Source organism: Athene noctua, chromosome Z (genome assembly GCF_965140245.1).
Source record: "Athene noctua chromosome Z, bAthNoc1.hap1.1, whole genome shotgun sequence".
Taxonomy (NCBI): Eukaryota; Metazoa; Chordata; class Aves; order Strigiformes; family Strigidae; genus Athene; species Athene noctua.
Window position 1 is genome coordinate 63,322,920 of NC_134077.1, and position 17,668 is coordinate 63,340,587.

At 37.8% G+C, this 17,668-nt stretch overlaps 1 protein-coding gene across 7 annotated transcripts in view; it reads right to left on the reverse strand.

Annotated features, from left to right (window-relative positions):
- Nucleotides 1-16: 16 nt before the first annotated feature.
- Nucleotides 17-17,668, reverse strand: part of DENND4C (DENN domain containing 4C) — an 89,293-nt gene continuing 71,641 nt past the window's right edge. For 5 of the 7 annotated variants that reach the window (XM_074931250.1, XM_074931249.1, XM_074931247.1 and 2 more), the window contains 6 exons: nt 16,633-16,822; nt 15,577-15,822; nt 14,121-14,238; nt 12,399-12,552; nt 10,837-10,901; nt 17-10,143 (listed from right to left, as the gene is read on the reverse strand). In XM_074931250.1, coding sequence (XP_074787351.1) covers nt 10,007-10,143; nt 10,837-10,901; nt 12,399-12,552; nt 14,121-14,238; nt 15,577-15,822; nt 16,633-16,822 — 910 coding nt within the window. In that variant the 3' untranslated portion in view covers nt 17-10,006. The remainder of the gene's footprint in view (nt 10,144-10,836; nt 10,902-12,398; nt 12,553-14,120; nt 14,239-15,576; nt 15,823-16,632; nt 16,823-17,668) is intronic. The other 2 variants (XR_012635481.1, XR_012635480.1) reach the window with 2 other exon arrangements.

The following is a 17,668-nucleotide window of genomic DNA, read 5'->3' on the forward strand; positions in this document are numbered from 1 at the left end:
TAAATTGGAACTTAAGTTACAGGATAGTGTTTCCAGATGAGGAATCACATCACTTGGCATTTGATACTGAGTGTAAGATTTGTAAAAGGTAAAGCCTTCAGCTGATTCTTGGCAGAAGTGCCATGAAGTCAGTCACTGGAACAGACAGGCTCCCCAGGGAAGTGGTCATAGCACCAAGACTCTGAGTTCCAGGAGCACCTGGATGATGCTCTTAGTCATGCACCTCAGTTTTAGGTAGTCCTGTGAGGAGCAGGGAGTTGGGCTCAGTGATCCTTATCAGTCCTTTCCAACTTGATACTCTATTATTCTTTATTTGAGCATTCTGTTCTTGAAATTTGTACAGAATACTGTGCATGAGTAAGCCAGCATTAAAAGGTTTCAGTTGGAAATTTCACTCAAGGATTAAAAAAAAGTAATCTGGATCCACCTCAGTTTTTGTTGAGATAGGTGCTTCTATTTCCAGTACAAAAAACCGTGAATACATGAAGCTTTATTACAACCTTAGAAGTTAAGAAGCTTTTTTTCCTCTTTTTTGTGTGTGTGGCAAGGCTCTTTAAGTCAGGGCCCCACCTGACTGTCTAGAAGCAATTTTCTAATACATCAAATGTGGAATCTTAGAAACTAATCAGCTGTAAAACACATGACTTTCTGGCAGTAGATGATGGGCACAGAAGGATCAAATTGCCATTTTTTGTATTGGGGTGAAGGGGTAGTGATCTGACGAGTAGAATTTGCCGTGAAGCATGTACGTGCATCAGAAGCCTCAGAGCAAGAGCATTGGCTGAAGCAGTATACTCCAAGCTGTTCTTCACAGCTTGACTGTTCAGGTGGGATAATAATAGTCATTTTTGAGCGACAAATCAACTATATAATTAGAAAAGGCAAAGAATAGTTAAGCGTGAGCTAAACAAGAATGCTCGCTAGTTTTAGAAAATTTTAAGAGGGTACCATTTTATATGATGAACTACGTGCGTGGTGTAATTTTTTCAATGGAGACTATGTTCAAGATAGTTTCACTTTAAACGAGGTTCTTTTCTCTCAGTAGTGAAATTAGTCATACAGGCCCTGTAAAGCTTGAGCTTTGCTAAAATAGAGTACCTTTCACAAATCCACTTAGAATGTAATGGTACTCTGTCAGCTGCAGAAACCGATAGGGAGAAAATACGGATAAATCTGTGTATTGTCTGTCAGTCAAACATGTGAAGGCTGTTGATCACCCTCTTGAGTGCAGCCCGAGAGACAATTTCCTGCCCATCTTGCAGACCACCCATCCAGTCTGTTGGCAGTTTGTCCAGGAGGAGGCTGTTGGAAATGATGTGAAATGCTTTGCTGAAGTCCCAACTAAACAAGACTTGATGCTCTGCCTGTTGGCAGATGTTTTGTTGTAGCAGGTGATCAAGTTAGTCTGGTGTCATTTACCTCTGGTAAATCCATACTGGATTTTCCCAGTCACCTGCTTTTGCCTTTAGGTCATGGATGAATCAAATTCTCAACTTGGCAGAGGTTGTATGAGGTAGTGCTTTCCCTCTCTGCCCCTGTGCACTTCCCGGCTTCACTACAATAAGATCTGCAATAAAACTTGGCAAGGCCAGCAGCTGCAGAAGTCTCTTAACACCGTAATGGCAGTTCAAAACATGTGATGCAAAATGTAATAACAAAAGCAATCTGGGAGCAGCAGCTTTTACTTAGATTTAACAGCAGGTTGGGCAGGATTTCTGCTCTTCAAGGGCAAAGCTTTACAGGAAGCCTGAAGCTCAGCTGCGAACTTGGACACCTTAAGCATTAGGGCAAGTAATGGTGACTCTAGTCACAACCTAATAGGTTGCCATTTCATCTCCACAGCTCGGGGAAACAATACACATGACACGTGTAATCCGTTTTAACTGGTGAGGCTTGAATACAGACAGCATGACTACAGAAAAAAATGAGGAAAAAACGCTAAAGGGAAACACCTTGAGGAAACCTAAACAAAAATGGCAGAACATCCTGCTGAACTACTCTGGTAACCAAGTAAAGCCAGCCTCTGCTCCTCCCATCATTTTCTGGCTGCCACCCATCCCCACAGCCAACGAGACTGGTAGGCAACCCTGGAAGCTTGTAGTGCAAACCCCTGCTGAAGCAGAGGTGTCCAGTCAGGTCTGAGCATCTTTTAGAGGATGAAGACCATAACCTTCCAGGCAACGTGTTTCAGTGTTTCACCACCCTCACAGTTAAAGCATTTAAGTGGATTCTCTTCTTCTGGCACAGGGCACCACTGAGAAGAGTCGCTATGTATGCCCTATTCCCCACCTGCCCCATCAGGTATTAAGACACGTGGATGAGTGTGGCAACAAATTCCTGTGCAGGCCACTGGAGACAAGACCACAGACAAGATGATTGGAAGTCAAGCCCAAACTTTTATTAGCAAGGAAGCCCTTATATATTGTGCATTCTAAAAATAGCAGCAAGCCCTTATATACTTGTTGCTACCTTGTGTTACTCTTGCACATGCTTATTTCAAAAAATAGCTCCCCCTTGGTACTTTCCACAAACTTTGCTACCCCCACGCAGCTAGTAGATAAGTTCCTGCTCTTGCAATTCCAAGGAATTTATCAGTTCTTTATTTAAACTTCTTTATCAGTTTCTTCCTTAACAAGCACATTCTTTTCTTCTGGTCTTGCTTTTAGATGTTGTTAACCTTCTGACCTGAATGCTGGTTGTATTTTTCTATTGTCAGTGTGTGCAGAAAGTTCAGCAACCCGGCATATGCACCCACAGATGAGATTCTCCCCCCCTGCCCCTGTGCTTTCTCCAGGCTGAACAGTGTCAGCTTTTTGTCAGCCTCCCCGTGTGTGACATGCTCCAAACCCTTCATCCCCTTTGTGGCCTTTCACTAGAGTCATTCCAGGATGTTCACACCTCTCCTAGTCAGCCAGACTTGGACATAGCACCCAGGCTTGTCTCACCAGAACTGAGGGGAAAGATGCACTTAGTGCCAATGCTCTGTCTTGTTCACTCTGGGATGCTGTTGGCTTTCTTTGCTGTGAGGGCACTTTGCTGGCTCACAGGTTGGTGTCCACCGGGAACCCTAGATCTTCCTGCCCAGCTGCTCTCTAGCTGGTCTGTCCCTAGCCCGCACTGATGTGTGTTGGGTTTGTGTGGAGGGGGCTACAGGTGGCCACCTGTGAGAAGCTTAAGCTCCACCAGCTCCAAGTCAGACCCACCTTTGGCCAAGGCTGAGCCAATTAGTGACAGTGACAACATCTCTGAGATAACATATTTAAGAAGGGGAACCTGGGAGGAGTTACGATGAGGGCACTTTTGCAAATACCAAGGTCAGTGGGAGAGGAATGGGGGTGGGGTGGGAGTTGTGCTGGAGCAGAGCAGAGACCCCACCCTACAGCCCATGGTGAGAAGGCAGGCTGTCCCCCTGCCACCCACGGAGGTCACCAGTGGAGCAGATACCAACATGCAGCCCCTAGAGGACCCCACACTGGAGCAGGTGGCTGCACCCAAAGGCAGGACTCTGTGGGAAGAAGCCTCAGTTGTAGTTTGGCACAGGGAGGACTGCAACACAGAGGAAGGATCCACACTGGTGCAGTTCAGGATAGCTGCAGCCCATGGAAAGCGCCCATGTCAGAGAAAGTTCATGGAGGACTGTCTCCCATGAGAGGGATGGCATACTAGAGAAGGGGAGATAGAGAAACCAGGAGCAAAACAGCCCTGGAAGAGGGGAGGGGGGAGATGTTTTAATTTAAGATGTGGAAGTGCTTCTCACTATCCTACACTGTTAAATTAAATGCTGCTGTTTAAATTAATGTTTCTTTTTCTTCCCCTAAAGAGTCTGTCTTTTTGCCCATGACCATAATGGGTAAGTCATCCCTCTCTGTCCTTATCCTTCTGTTTTCATTTTTCTCCTTCCCATTCCTGAGGGGGAAGGAGACTAATCACCCTCTGGGCTCAAGCCACGACACTGCCATACATGAGGGAGTTTGAAAGATGTGAAGGCTTGAAACACTTGACAGTAACGGAGTTTCTAACACTTATTTTTCACCCTAGCCTCACTCCTTTCCCTGCCTCCCCACTGTATTTGAAAAAAAAAAAAAAATATCTGGAAACTGCATGTAAACATCATCCAAGGATGTTGTGAGGCAGGAGGTCCAATAATGTCTTCTGCAAGCTAGGTTGTATCACTGAAAGCAGCACTCTCTGCTGCCATTACAAAGACACTGAGAAACCAGAACTCCCATTAAGTGTTCTGCCAAACAGAGCCACCAACCTGTTCACACCTGCTGACTGATGATGCATTGCCTGGTCAGCAGAGAAGTGGCTCTTACCATCAGGAAGCCAGAGTCTATGACTTGTCTGCAAACGTCATGGATTCAGCCTCCTTGAGTCTTGTTTTTCAATTCTTCTCACCTCTATTAATCCCCATGGCTTGCTAAAGGTTCCACAGAGCCATCCTCTCATGAGCCAAATCTCCACAAGTGAGTATCATCTTTTCCTCTCCCCCTGCCCCAGCTCCTCTCACTCTCTCCCACCATTCAGAAGTCACTGAGTTACTATGAAACAATTCCAAGAAGAGGCAGTCCAAAGTGTCTGTTTTTGCTCAACTGTAAGGTGTGTTTACATTTAAATTCTGTCAAGCAGCTAAGTTCCAATGGCAAAAAAAGCTGAACAACTGAAATTTTTACACAGGATGCATACATATTTTATTTTGGGAAATACATTAAAAATTGTTTCTTAGTCTAGAATATCTACACAGGATTCAGAATATGCAGAGTGCCCTTTTAAACTCAAGAAACATGTCAAATGTACAAAAACATTACAGAGAAACACTTGTTAATCAAAGCACAGTAAATGGATGCCATTTTTCAACAGTTCAAAACAGTCTCTAAACCAGTGCAAATTTTACTGCATTAAAGAAAAACTTCCCAGCTCACTTAATAAATTCATAATTTATTCACACTACATCCTTTCATCCTCATTACAATAGTTTACTTTAAGCTCCTAAAAGGAGTTTAATGTGCTTCTAAAAATGGCAAACAATCCCTTTTATTTGCACCACTGATTGATGCAGACTGAAAGAACAAATAAAAATCCCATCCGTTTCTCTCCTTGTATGCATCACAATATACAGCACAGTAGAATACAGAACTAGAGTCCAAGTCAACCATTCAGTTTCAAGACTTAGAAGCTACAAGGGTGGGTGGGTGTGGTTTTTAATTTTAAGAGTCCATGATGAAAAGCTGATATACAGAAGGCACCTTAAAGTTTTTTTAGTTAAAAAAAACTTTTGTTGAAAATGTAGTTATATGAATAAGATGACCTGCTTACCATTTAATGAAATAAAGTTATCTGCATGAAATAATTGTTGAATAAAGAGATTTTTTAGAGAAAACTACTGAGTGGATTCTTCAGTTACTTACATTTTAACAATTTGTTTTAAAAATATAATTTCTATGATCTAATTTAATATACATTTTGAAAATATCCCCTATGTTGCAGTTATTCAAGGAAAGCAGTAAACTCAATGAAAGGTATATTCTTCTAGCTGCAGCAATACAAAAAGCCATTAATTCACAGTTAAAATGGAATAAAATTACTCATTCACAAGTGCAATGTAGCTTGAGCTTAACCAATGTGAAATTCCACTAGGAACAAGATTAAGTGACTTGCAAAACAAATACATTTAATTTGAATCACATATACTAAATAAAATATTTTCAATTAAAAATTTTATTGTCTAAACTTGAGTTATATAAAATGTGAAGGCAGGATATGACTGTAAGTAACATACAGATGCTTCTAGTAACATAAATGCTGGTACCTATTACTGTGCCAATACTGTAGCCACATCGGTGTCCTATACCTATGGGGTTCTGAAAGTTGTGTCTTGGTAGTGTGCCAGAATATAATTAATAAAGAAAAACACTTAAGAATCCCCATTTTAAACCTTTAAGACCCCATTTGTTGCTTTAATTCTACAAAAAATAGCTGTTTTGATATGAACACACAAACTACATGTAACTTTTATAGCTGGGTGGAAGGTGCAAGATAGTATCTTCTCAGCATAACTGACTGAAGTTTGATCCTTAGGCCAACAATTCAAGGAAGCTTCTCCCTGGTAATTGTTATGCCAACACAAACCTTCTAAATTCTTGAGCTTACCTGAAATTCATTAATGTTTGCATCCACATATGTAATCAGTTTGGTTTACACCTTCACTTTGTGCACACACTGCAGGTTTTGAAGTTAATACTGATCTGTAACCATTTCCTTCACATTTATATGTGAGAATTGTAAAATACACACAGAAGAGCCATCTCCTCCTGAACACTGGCTGTTGAGCTACTAGAAAGAATATCTGGAGGCAAGAGTTTGCTTTGAAAATGAGCAAAATGCGACTTTTTCTGCTTACACTGAAAGGAAAACAGTACCAAGATCAAGCTTATCCACAGCCTTCCTTCACAACACTTTGTCTAGCTCATTCATGCGTTATGAATTCAGATAAATTTGTATTACTAGGAGTGGGGTGTCAAATTAGAAGCATTTGTAGGTAACTAAGTCATTCCTATATAGCCCAAGAAGTTCATGTTGTTACTAACTTGCAGAGAACTTATTATGTCTTTAGTGCTCAATTTTCTTAAAGACAAAGATGTTTACAATGCACTCACAGAAAACTTCTGAAGACTTTTCCCTGTTTATTTTTGGCCAGATTGTCAACCATACAAGTATTGAGTCATGCTTAGCTATTTTATGTCATGCCCTTTTCTTACGCATGCTCAGTTTTTTCAACATTCAAATTAGGGATACCTACATCTCAGAAAGTTTGTGTAGGAAAACCTGCGGTCTCTACCTGTTTGTAGGACAAGACCTAAAAGTCAAAGGAAGAACAGGAAGTGCCATCGTGCATTTGAAAGGAGAGAAAGCCACTAGGAAAAAAACACTCAGTTCTTAATTCCTTTTAAATTTTTCTCAACTTTTTTTCCCCCCAAAAAAGCATCCTCTTAGATGAAAACTTAATAAACAAATTTCATTAAGAAATCTCCTTTTTCATTTGAACTGTGCATTTCATTAAAGAACCAGCTGATTAGTTAGCTATTAAAAACAAGGCATTAAAAAATCCAAATTAAAAAGATGAAGCACTTGCTTTTGTCATTCTATATTAAAGAATTAATTTCAGTAAGCAGATTCAAGATTTCAAGTAATTACCTGCAGGATTTCTACCACTCTGAAATCCAGGTATATACAACAGGAAAATAAGTTAATTTGTAGTGTACAGAAACACCAATATGCAGGAGCAAATTAAAGCAAGTTCAACCCTGCAACTGTCCTTTTCCCTTTAGGCTTTAGGGTCTTTTTTGTTTAGCGTATATACCTGGGTAAAGTCTAACATTTAGCACTAGATGCTGTGACACAATCTGCTTTGCTGTTTCTACAACACTACTGCCTGATTAATCTACATTTTTGGTAAAAGATTGGAAGGTGATCTGCTTACAGAATTTAGTTTATAATATTATTTACAATGGCTTAAAAAAATTTGGATGTCACCAATTATCTAAAACAGCACTAACTGGACAGATTTTCTTTGTAATTTAATGAGCTGAGAGAATTTAAGAATAACTAAAACTTGATTCCTTACAAGTTGCATCACATAATCATATGGTTTGTCCATTTAAGACTCAAAAATTGTCTTTGTATAGCTGTAGATTTAAGATTATAGAATTACACAGGAAAATTTGCTGGTTTGATTTGTAGAAGTATTAAGTTGTGTGGACGAATGCTTCAGAATTTTACTTTAAAAGGATGGAACTGCACATATCAGTTATATAATAGGAGAAGAGAGAGAAGTATGAAGAATCAAGCTCTACTCTTCCATTGTGATGTAGGTCAGATATCTGCAAGCAACCACGCATAACCCCAAAGGAAAAAGAATGAAAAAAAAGTGTCAGAGTGTGCTTTCTTACTTTCAATTCTTAAGCAAGCACAGTATTTTCTTCAGGAGAGAATCTGTCCAGGTAATATCCCCATATTAACTAAGGATCAGCACTCTTAGACAAAATACAAAGCATCACTCTACAATGCAAAGGTATTTTGTCACAAATAGTGCAAATCCTGTTTTAGCCTCATGAAAAAACAAAAGTTGGTTTTGTTGTTTCATGTAGAAGCTGTTCCAGACAGATATTCATCTCTCATCATTTTCAAGAGTGAAAATTTTTAAGAAAGAGTGGTATGAAGTAAATAAATTCCATCAGAAAAGCCACACCATTAAATTTCAGAAAAAAAAAAAAAAAAAAAAAAGAATAGATCTTATCATATTCCTCAAGTAACAAACATTCAAATTGTTGACCAGTATCCAGGCTCTTCTTGCCAAGAAGTCTATGACTACTGTAGTCAATTAGGTATGTGAGGTGAGGTCTTATCTACCAGAAGCAGATGGATTCATCTTTTCAGCTCATACACTCGAGCACTTCATTTGTGCTAATATACACCTTGAAGATGACATTTATAAATACATTTTAATTGAAATATTGAATTTGGACTATTAGTGCAAAATAATTAACCCACAGGCTAGAGTGAAAGCATGGGAGAAAGTGATAAAGAATTCAAGGAAAAGGTATTTTTTAAGCATACATGTGTACAGTATAAAGCATATTTTTTTCAGACACTGTGTTTGATGAATCTTGTACGTATACTAAAACTATTTAAGCTTCCTATCTAATTTTTAGAAATCCATCTATTTCTGAGCTGTTTAGTGTAGAAGCCTATCATCCTTTTGGAGAAAGAAGCAGTCCATTCACAGGATCTTTAATTTGTCAGGTACAGAATACAGGAAAACTGAGAGTAAGTTTCTAGTTTTTACAACCATAGACATACATTGTGTACTGTGGAGTATATAACGGAATACCATGTTCAGCTCTGGAGCCCTTAACATAAGGACATGGACCTGCTTGAGCAGGTCCAGAGGAGTGACATGAAGATGACTGAGGGGCTGGAGCACCTCCCTTATGAGGATGGGCTGAGAGAGTTGGGGTTATTCAGCCTAGAGAAGAGAGGCTCTGGGGAGACCTTACAGCAGCTATCCATGACTTAAAGGGGGCCGACAGGAAAGAGGGGGAGCGATTCAGGGATTGTAGGGATAGGACAAGGAGTAACAGTTTTAAACTGAAAGAAGGTAGTTTCAGAGGAGATATAAGGAAGAAATTCTTTCCTGTGAGGGTGCTGAGGCACTGGAACAGAGAAGTTGTCCAGAGAAGCGGTGGCTGCCCCCTCCCTGGCAGTGTTCAAGGCCAGGTTGGACGGGGCTTTGAGCAACCTGGGCTAGCGGAAGGTGTCTCTGCCCATGGCAGGGGGTTGAAGCGAGATGGTCTTTAAGGTCCCTTCCAACCCAAACCATCCTATTATTCTATGATTATGAAAAGGTGATTGAAATATAATTTAGAACACTGACTCGGATAAGGGTCTGGAGAAGTGTAGCAATTTTAAGTACTGTGATCTGACAAAAGCAACTGCATTGCAACTTCCAATCCAAGGACTCAAATATTTACATTCATACATACATACTGCACACCAGTAAAAAGATCCCCTTTAGGTAATGGTAATTTTAAAGAAATAGTGAAGAATCTTAAGTATTCTGTGGAAGGAAAGGTATTTCATTAAAATACACAAATACTGGTGGCCCCTAAAGTCACCAACTATAGGCTGCTGTTTAAATATCACCTTTTTGAACAACTTGACATTGTGGGGGAAAGACATGAGGAAGGAAAAGAAGTATATATAGGAAAAAAAAAGCAGAACCATCACTGAAACTATCTCATTCAATTAATAAAGTTTTAAAACATTTTAACATAGTTTACACTGTGTCTCATGAGATGAAAGACAAGAATGTATGTTGTAGCTCAATGAAATTGCTTTGACAAATTGCTCAGTTATTACCTTTTGGGATTCAAAGTGTATATATCACCATGCTTCTGGTTTGTTCACCTCTACTTTTGTCTCACTGGAGTGTGTGTCTTCCTCATTTTTATATTAAAGGTGCTCCAAAGCACTTCCTACAACACTCAACCCTGCTGCTTGGTGGAGCATCAATTTTCTGCATCTTGTCAATAACATCCTTTGGTAGATTTTTATGGGCAAGTCTGTATTCACTATCAAAGACCTCTGAAATAGAAAAAGCATAGTTGAAGTTATTTAAGAAACCCTGTAAAGTGCATATTACTGTTTCTATAAAATACTTTTAGTGACTTTTATATAATAACAAACTAATTAACTAGCTGATTTTTTTTTTTTTTTTTTTCAGAATGCATCCTCTCAGAGAACCTGAAAAGCATCTTCATGCTGGAGCATCACAACACTTCAGAGCGGATGCCCATCACTTCCATCATAGTTCATTCTGCCTGTTCCCAGGGTATTTCTCCTGTCACATCCCACAAGGGAGTCCCTTTGCTTGCATAGTACCAAACAGAAGTCAGGGTAGAGGAGATCAGGAAGGAGTGGGCAATCACGTGGCTAGATGACATACGTCTAATAGGTGGGTCAGAGAAAGATGGACAAGACTGGGAACAAATTTTCAGACATGAGGAATTAAAGCTTCAACCTAATGAACTTTGTTTAAAATAACTGATTAATAGTTTCAAACAAAGTCAAAATTAATGGCGCCATCTGAATTACATTTTCATAAAAGCAACACCTACTTGAAGAGTGACAGCACAGTAGTTTTCACCAAAACACAGTAATTGAAAAGTTACTTAGAAACTCATGGATGAAACGTCAATTTTATACACTTGTTTTCATATAAAGTATTCGTATATTCCATACACAGGCACTATGCATTTCACAGTATTCTTTACTTACCAATATCAATGTTCTCTCTTCCAAGAGACACCAGAGACAGGAAAAGAATTTCTCTGTAAAAACTCCTAGGAAATATTTTGAAGGCCAAGTTAATGAAAGCACTAACTGTAAGTTTAGAAAGTCAGTGTTGAAGATGCTAATCTTCCATTATGTAGTTTCTGCAAGTGTGCTGTTAATCTTGCTTGTGAAGAAAGTGACCAATCTACATGACTACTACTTGAAGGTTTTCTCATGCCTGACTATTTTTCCTTAACACATGAAATCATATTATCGCCAAATCCCAGCAGTTGCATTTTCTATGAAAAACTGCTCTGCCAAACATGCTGTAAAACCAAGAAATATAAAATTAAGCACCGCTTATTAACTCATTCCTGCCTGAGGGTAACGTACATGGAGCTGGCTTATTTCAGATCACCCATGTTGGGGAACGGCTTGCAGAGAGCAAGGCCATGGGTCTCTGCAGGAGCTGATTGCAGCCATCTGAGGTAAACAAAGGAAAAAAACCCAGGGTACAGTTATGCCTAACAAAGGACTGTTATGTTAACAAAGAGAGAAACTGAGGTACACAATGGCCTTGAGTGTGATGGTAAACAACCTTGGGAAAGAGGGCAGGCCAGAAGAGAGATGTTGTGATATACCTGAAATGCCACAAGGGGCTGGGATATTATAATGTAGCCTTTTACATGAATCCATAGATTTGTGAGTAGTATGCATGATTATTGTAGAGTGCTTATATAAGGGGCGATTTCTTTCAATAAAGTTGAAGCTTGCTCTATCATTCACGTTGAATCGGCTGCTTGCTTCCTCCGCCCGCCGCACACCCATACTTTATATTTTGTTTCAGAGTGTCACAATCCAGATATCTCACAAGTGGGTATCACTGACCAATTAGATATTAATTTTTTCCCTTGTGAAACTTACAAAGATTCTTCTCTAGGCAGGTTAGTTGTTTCTTTTTAGTAACTACAAACCACAGAAGCAAAGATGACTTAGCATTATAAACTTCAAACACATTTTGTGTTTGTGCTGTAATTTACTTCAGAGGCTGTGCTTTTGTATGAAGCCCTTTCTGAACTGTATTGCAGATGTCAAAATGGACCACACAACTGTTACTTATGTGTCTCCCTTTGTTTGTGAATCACGCTGTATCCACTTTTCTTAGCCAGTACTCCAAATTGGTAGAATTTCAACAGATAAAACTAGGTTGTTTGAAGAATACTGCAAACACTGCAACAGATACTGCACATTTGTATTTATCAGTTTGCTAGATTGAGAGCAACACCAAAATCTGCATAGTCAGTATCTCCATTTTTCTTATTCAGTTGTAAAATATCCATTTTGATTAAAGAATTACATTTATCCATTTGAACTGGATGAACTATGCACGTGGCTACAGAATGCATCTGTTTGTAAGCATGGGCATAAACAAATATACATAGTGTTTGGTGGACACAAATGAAACTGAATATTCCCAAGAGGTCTGTATGGAATGATCATTAAGAAGTGTAAACAGTCTAATGTTGTTTGAGTGGGAAGAAAGTAAGAAGAGATTATCCCTTTACCTCTGTCGTTTCACATCTGGCTTAACTTTCTGTAGAAGGAGGTTGATTGGTTTAACAACGTTATTGTGTTGAATACTTAGTTTGATGTTCTCCAACAAAGTGTTTGTTGCCTGCTGATCTTCTGTCACTGTGGAGGGTTTCTTTTCAGAAGAATCTAGGAAATGCAACAATACAGATTGTTTTTTTTTCCTCTTTAATAAGCACAAGGTGTTTCAGAAAGTGAGATAGATATATTGAACTTCTACTCAATCTACAGAAATTTGTTACAATGGAAAGGCTTTGTCTGCTTATAGTCTTTACTCCACCATGAAAGTGACAGTATGCACCAAGTATCCATGTGCAAGAGCTTCCGCATGACAGAGAAATACAAGAGACTGAAGAATATCCAGCATCAGAAGTTGCCTGTGATGGTTTGTTAGCTCAGATTTATTGCTGTACTTAAATTTCAAAAATTAAGTTCACTCCATGAAGGTTATTTTTACACAAATGAAAATAAATAAAACAGAAGTCACATTTTTTTTATCAATGATACTTTTCTCATCAAAGCCCTTCTTAAAAGCCACCTAAAATTCATGGATAACTTCAGGCTACATATTGAAATACATAATGCACAGTTGTGTCAAACAGGAAGGAAAATTATCAAGGCATTTACCATCATGATTTGTTGCTTACATTGCTACTTCCAGAGTAACACTGAACTACTCTGGAAAACAGTGACTCATGAAGGAATAATAAAGTCCATTTACTGGCAAAAAAATAAGGCTACAGATAAGGCAGCAAGCACATGGTGTGTAAATGAAAGGTAGACTAAGGCTAGTAATGATAATCACACCTAATGTTTTCATAAAATTGATATATATGATGTCAGAACTACTGTAGAGTCTATCTATGATACTTTTTCTCCTTTCTTTACATAAATAGATATATTTATGCATCTTCATTCTAGTCTGAATGCTCTGAGGATGCTTTCCACATACTATGCTCAAAACAATATGCTTTTCTAGAAGCTGACGGAAACTCTATGTACTATTCTGTGCTCGACTGTAATTTTCTGATCAGTCTGTTTATTTTTGGGACACTTTTCAACACATCCTTTTTCCCTTCCTCCTGTGTCCTTAGAACCACAATTAGCATGCTACATAGTTTTTAGCATAGTTTTTACAAGTTAAAACACAGGCTGAGAAGTTTAGGTCAACAAACAGTTTTTTGCTGATCAGAAGTAATGAAACTCTTCCTTCCTTCCACATTAAGTTATGGTAGACAAAGTCTTGCCTAGATCTTACTTTTTGACAGTCGAATAGGCTGCCAAATGTACATATCAATAGAAGCTGTGACCTTTCATTCATTTACAGAAACACAAGATACTTTTTTGTAATACAGTCTTCTTTTTCATGCCTGCATAGATATAACCAGATAATGCATTGAAGCAGTCAAATCAGATGAAGCTTATTTAGCACCACATTTAGAACAAATCTTCCCACCCTGTTTATAAGTGTATGATATATAAACAACAGATAACATATCTTTTCACACAGATCAGTAAGATATTTTCACAAATAACAGGACTGCGACTATGTTAAGTACCTAAGGGGTTGCAGATGCTTCACACACTAAAAAAGCTTTCCATCCTGATGGGCTGTGTACATGTCAAACACTAAAAAACAACTGTTTATTTCCATAGCCTCCACTCCTTCCGCTTTCTGTAACATTTGTTTTACTTACTGAGATTTCTCCAAGATATATACAGGGGCTCCCCTGGCTCTTGGTGGAGGTTGATATTGTCCCACAGAAGATGGATGTATACTAGCTTGCTATCTTGAGCGAGAGATGTCAAAGGAAGCTGAAAAGCAGGAGGAAAGGGAAAAAGATTTTAAAACACCAGTACAGTCTTGCTATTTAAAAAATGGCTCTTTTACTCATTTTGCAAAACAGAAAAAGGTTTACTTTATTTATCTTGAATCCAACAAACAGGAACAGATGATGTCTTCTAGAGGAAACTGGACTCAACCAGGGCAAAGTCACAAGTACTGCAACATTTAATTGCCTTTTCTAGTTTAGCCTAATGTATGAAGACCATTCGATTTTTCACAGATATCTGAAATTTATGAGTATGTATCCAAAAATATTTTTTTGCACATGAAACACGTTACTTGATTTGTACTACTTATAATGCCATACCTTAGTATTTTCTGACCTGATTAAGATTTGGTATGCATGGCTATGCTTTCCATCAAGCAGAAAGACTCTGTGTTTGCATATAAATATGAAGCATTTATTTCCATTAAAAATATATGGTGCTCAAAACAATAATTTCATAATTATTTTATAAAATTAAGTGCCTCTGGAATCATTAATACAATCAGAATTAGTGGGCAAGAAAAGTTTACCACTACTGTGTCACAAAGTAGTAATCAGAAGATACGTCCCACTTTGTGGTTTTCCCTGCTAATCCACTGTATTTTGCAATAAGCTTTAGATTTCATTAGTATTGGTTTTCAACTACATTTCTTGGAAAATTCTTCTTGCTTCTAGGTGGGTTTTTTGTTGTTTTTTTCTTTTTAAATTGAGGGAGATGAATTTAAAATTAAAGTGCATACAAGTAGATAGGAAAACTACTATTTCACATGCATCATTTACAAATACATAATGAATTTGGTACTTACATATACAAAACAGACAGATATAAAAAAATTCTGCTCCTTAAAATGGGAAAACCAAAATATTCAAAAGATAGCACACATTCTTTTGTTCTATTCATATCATAATGAAACTCAGTGGAGTCTGAATAGCAAAAACTGATAGTGGAAAAGAACAATAAATATTGACCAATAACTTAAAAGATTTATATACTGAAGGTATGTAACTCACACTACATGGATTACCGTCTATTGCAAATTGTGAGTTCTCCAGAGACACATCTTGTTTTCTTCTCTGTATCAGCCTTCTCTTTAACCAATCTTACTCTCCAGCTTTTTAAAAGAGAACAGCTTAACTAAAATTTGAATTCTGTTTTCACTCATCTTCCTTCAAGATTCCTTGCAGAAAACAAACCTACCTACTTGTATTATAAATTACAGGAAACTAGATCCCAGCTACTCAGAAATTACCCAATTTTTTGGAAACAAACAAATTTAGCTTACTCTAATATCTGCATTTCTAATATGAGGAAGTTGCTTACCTGCACTCCATCATTACAGTGTTCCGATGTTAGAATGAGTCCAGGTAAGTTGCTAGGTAGATCTAACCGTCGGAAATACCAAACTAGGTTCCAGAAAATTATGGGGTGTTGATTGATGAATTTGGATGTATGAATTACTTGTTCTCCTTCATTTTCCAACAGTGATTCAAGCTCCTTACGCAGTACCAAAGGGCTCAAGTAGGGTACAGATACAGGGAGAGGGTTAGGTCTTTGTACTAAAGGATCCTAAAAACAAAACACCACACAAAAAAGAAAAACTGTTTTTTTACAAAATCAAAGATTTTTCTTCCAGAAATACTCTTTAGGATTACTTTCAGTTTCTTTTGATATTTGGAAGATGCTTCTGGAAGTACCAAACACACAATAACTTTTAAAAGCATCAGCAGTTTTGACTGTTCAGGTGTTTCTTAATCATCTAAGATCTCTCTGTTATGTGAAAAGAGAAAATGCTAATTTGTTACAACTTGTTCCTGACTCAGCAGTTTCAAGCTAAGCTGGTACCAAGCAAGTGGCAATGGAGATTGCAGAAAAATATTCAGTAATTACATCAGTTGTGGAACTGAATCATGAGTTCACATGTTAACACTTGTTAACAAGACATAACAAGAATAATGTAATAGTCTCAGTACTGCCTCTTACCTTCTACCATTCCCTCTACAGGTAAGTCTAATAGAATACAGAGGAGGAGTGTAAGTGAATGTGTGGAAAAGGAACAAGTTTTCACTCTTGCAACAGTGGTTGTTTGTATTATTGTGTTTAGTCTGCTGTGGAAGTTGGGTTATTTTTAAAACAAACTTCCAGTTTTAGAAAGACATAAGTCTAGCTTCATTCTGCTAGAGAGAACATTTCAAAGCAAGCAGCACTGTTTGTACAATCTCCTGAAAAAGCAATTTTGGATTTATTTTTTTTTTGTCATAAGAACATGAAAATATGCTTGGCCATTCCCATTCCCCAAATGGACAAGAATACTAGTCATTCTAGATTCATTACATTCAATATTTTGCTGTCAACTGAATGATCAGCTTCTAGACTTACCACACCTTCTTGCAAACTATTTGGAAGACTAACTGTTGAAATGCCATGAGATGGTCTCTGGGAAAGATCAATATTTTGCAGTGGACCTCCAACACTGTGGCTCCGAGTCAAGGACATTCCCCTTTTTGGTGCATTACTGGCAGATGTCTTCATGGTTCTGGGATCTTTACTCTGTTCTTCTGCCACATCACTGTTTGGATTTTAGAAGAGAATATGCTAATATGGAACTATTCAGCATTCGTATGGCAGCAGAAAGGAAGCAGAGAAGAGCTGCCAAGTATGTATCCCAAATCAGGTTTGTTTATTAATAAGGAAACATTTGCCCAGTTAGTTCCATAGTTTATGGAAAACAAAATGCCTCTCAGCATAGTATAACCATCCCTCAAGAAAAGCGGCTAGGTACAACCTGAGACATGAAGCTGAGAGAACTGTAGCTCTGCACAGGTACCATTGCTCTGGTACAGCTTTACCTTGCTTAGAAAAAAGTAGTAATGTACCATTTCGTCAATACATAAAGATTATATTGTTCTCTTTATGTTCATTTTTACTTCTTCTTCCCTTTATGTATACTTTCTCTAAATGTCATAAGCAGAGCAAAAATATTATGATTAGAAAACCATTTATAAGTTGCATGCCAAAATAACTGCGAAAATAAAATTGTGTCAAACTCATCCAACAAGACAATTTAAGCAAACTCCTATTACAAACTCATCAAATTTAATCCATACAATCAAGCCATTTAAAGATCTGGGAATATTCATTTTGTGCCCCTTATAGCTGAAACAATGGATAAAAACAATTTAACTACAATACAGAAGAAAAAAACATCAAGTGAAATAGAAAGTGTCTCCTTCCAAATAATTTGCAAAGAGAAGGAAGAGTTTAATTTAGAGGTGCCCTTAACTCCTAAATTTGACTTTATATAAAAATATGAGACATCAGCGTTAAGAGATTAACATAAGCAATATCACCTTTCATTTTTAGAGTATTAAGACTAACTATTATCACATCTATTTAAATTGGCATTATGTCATTA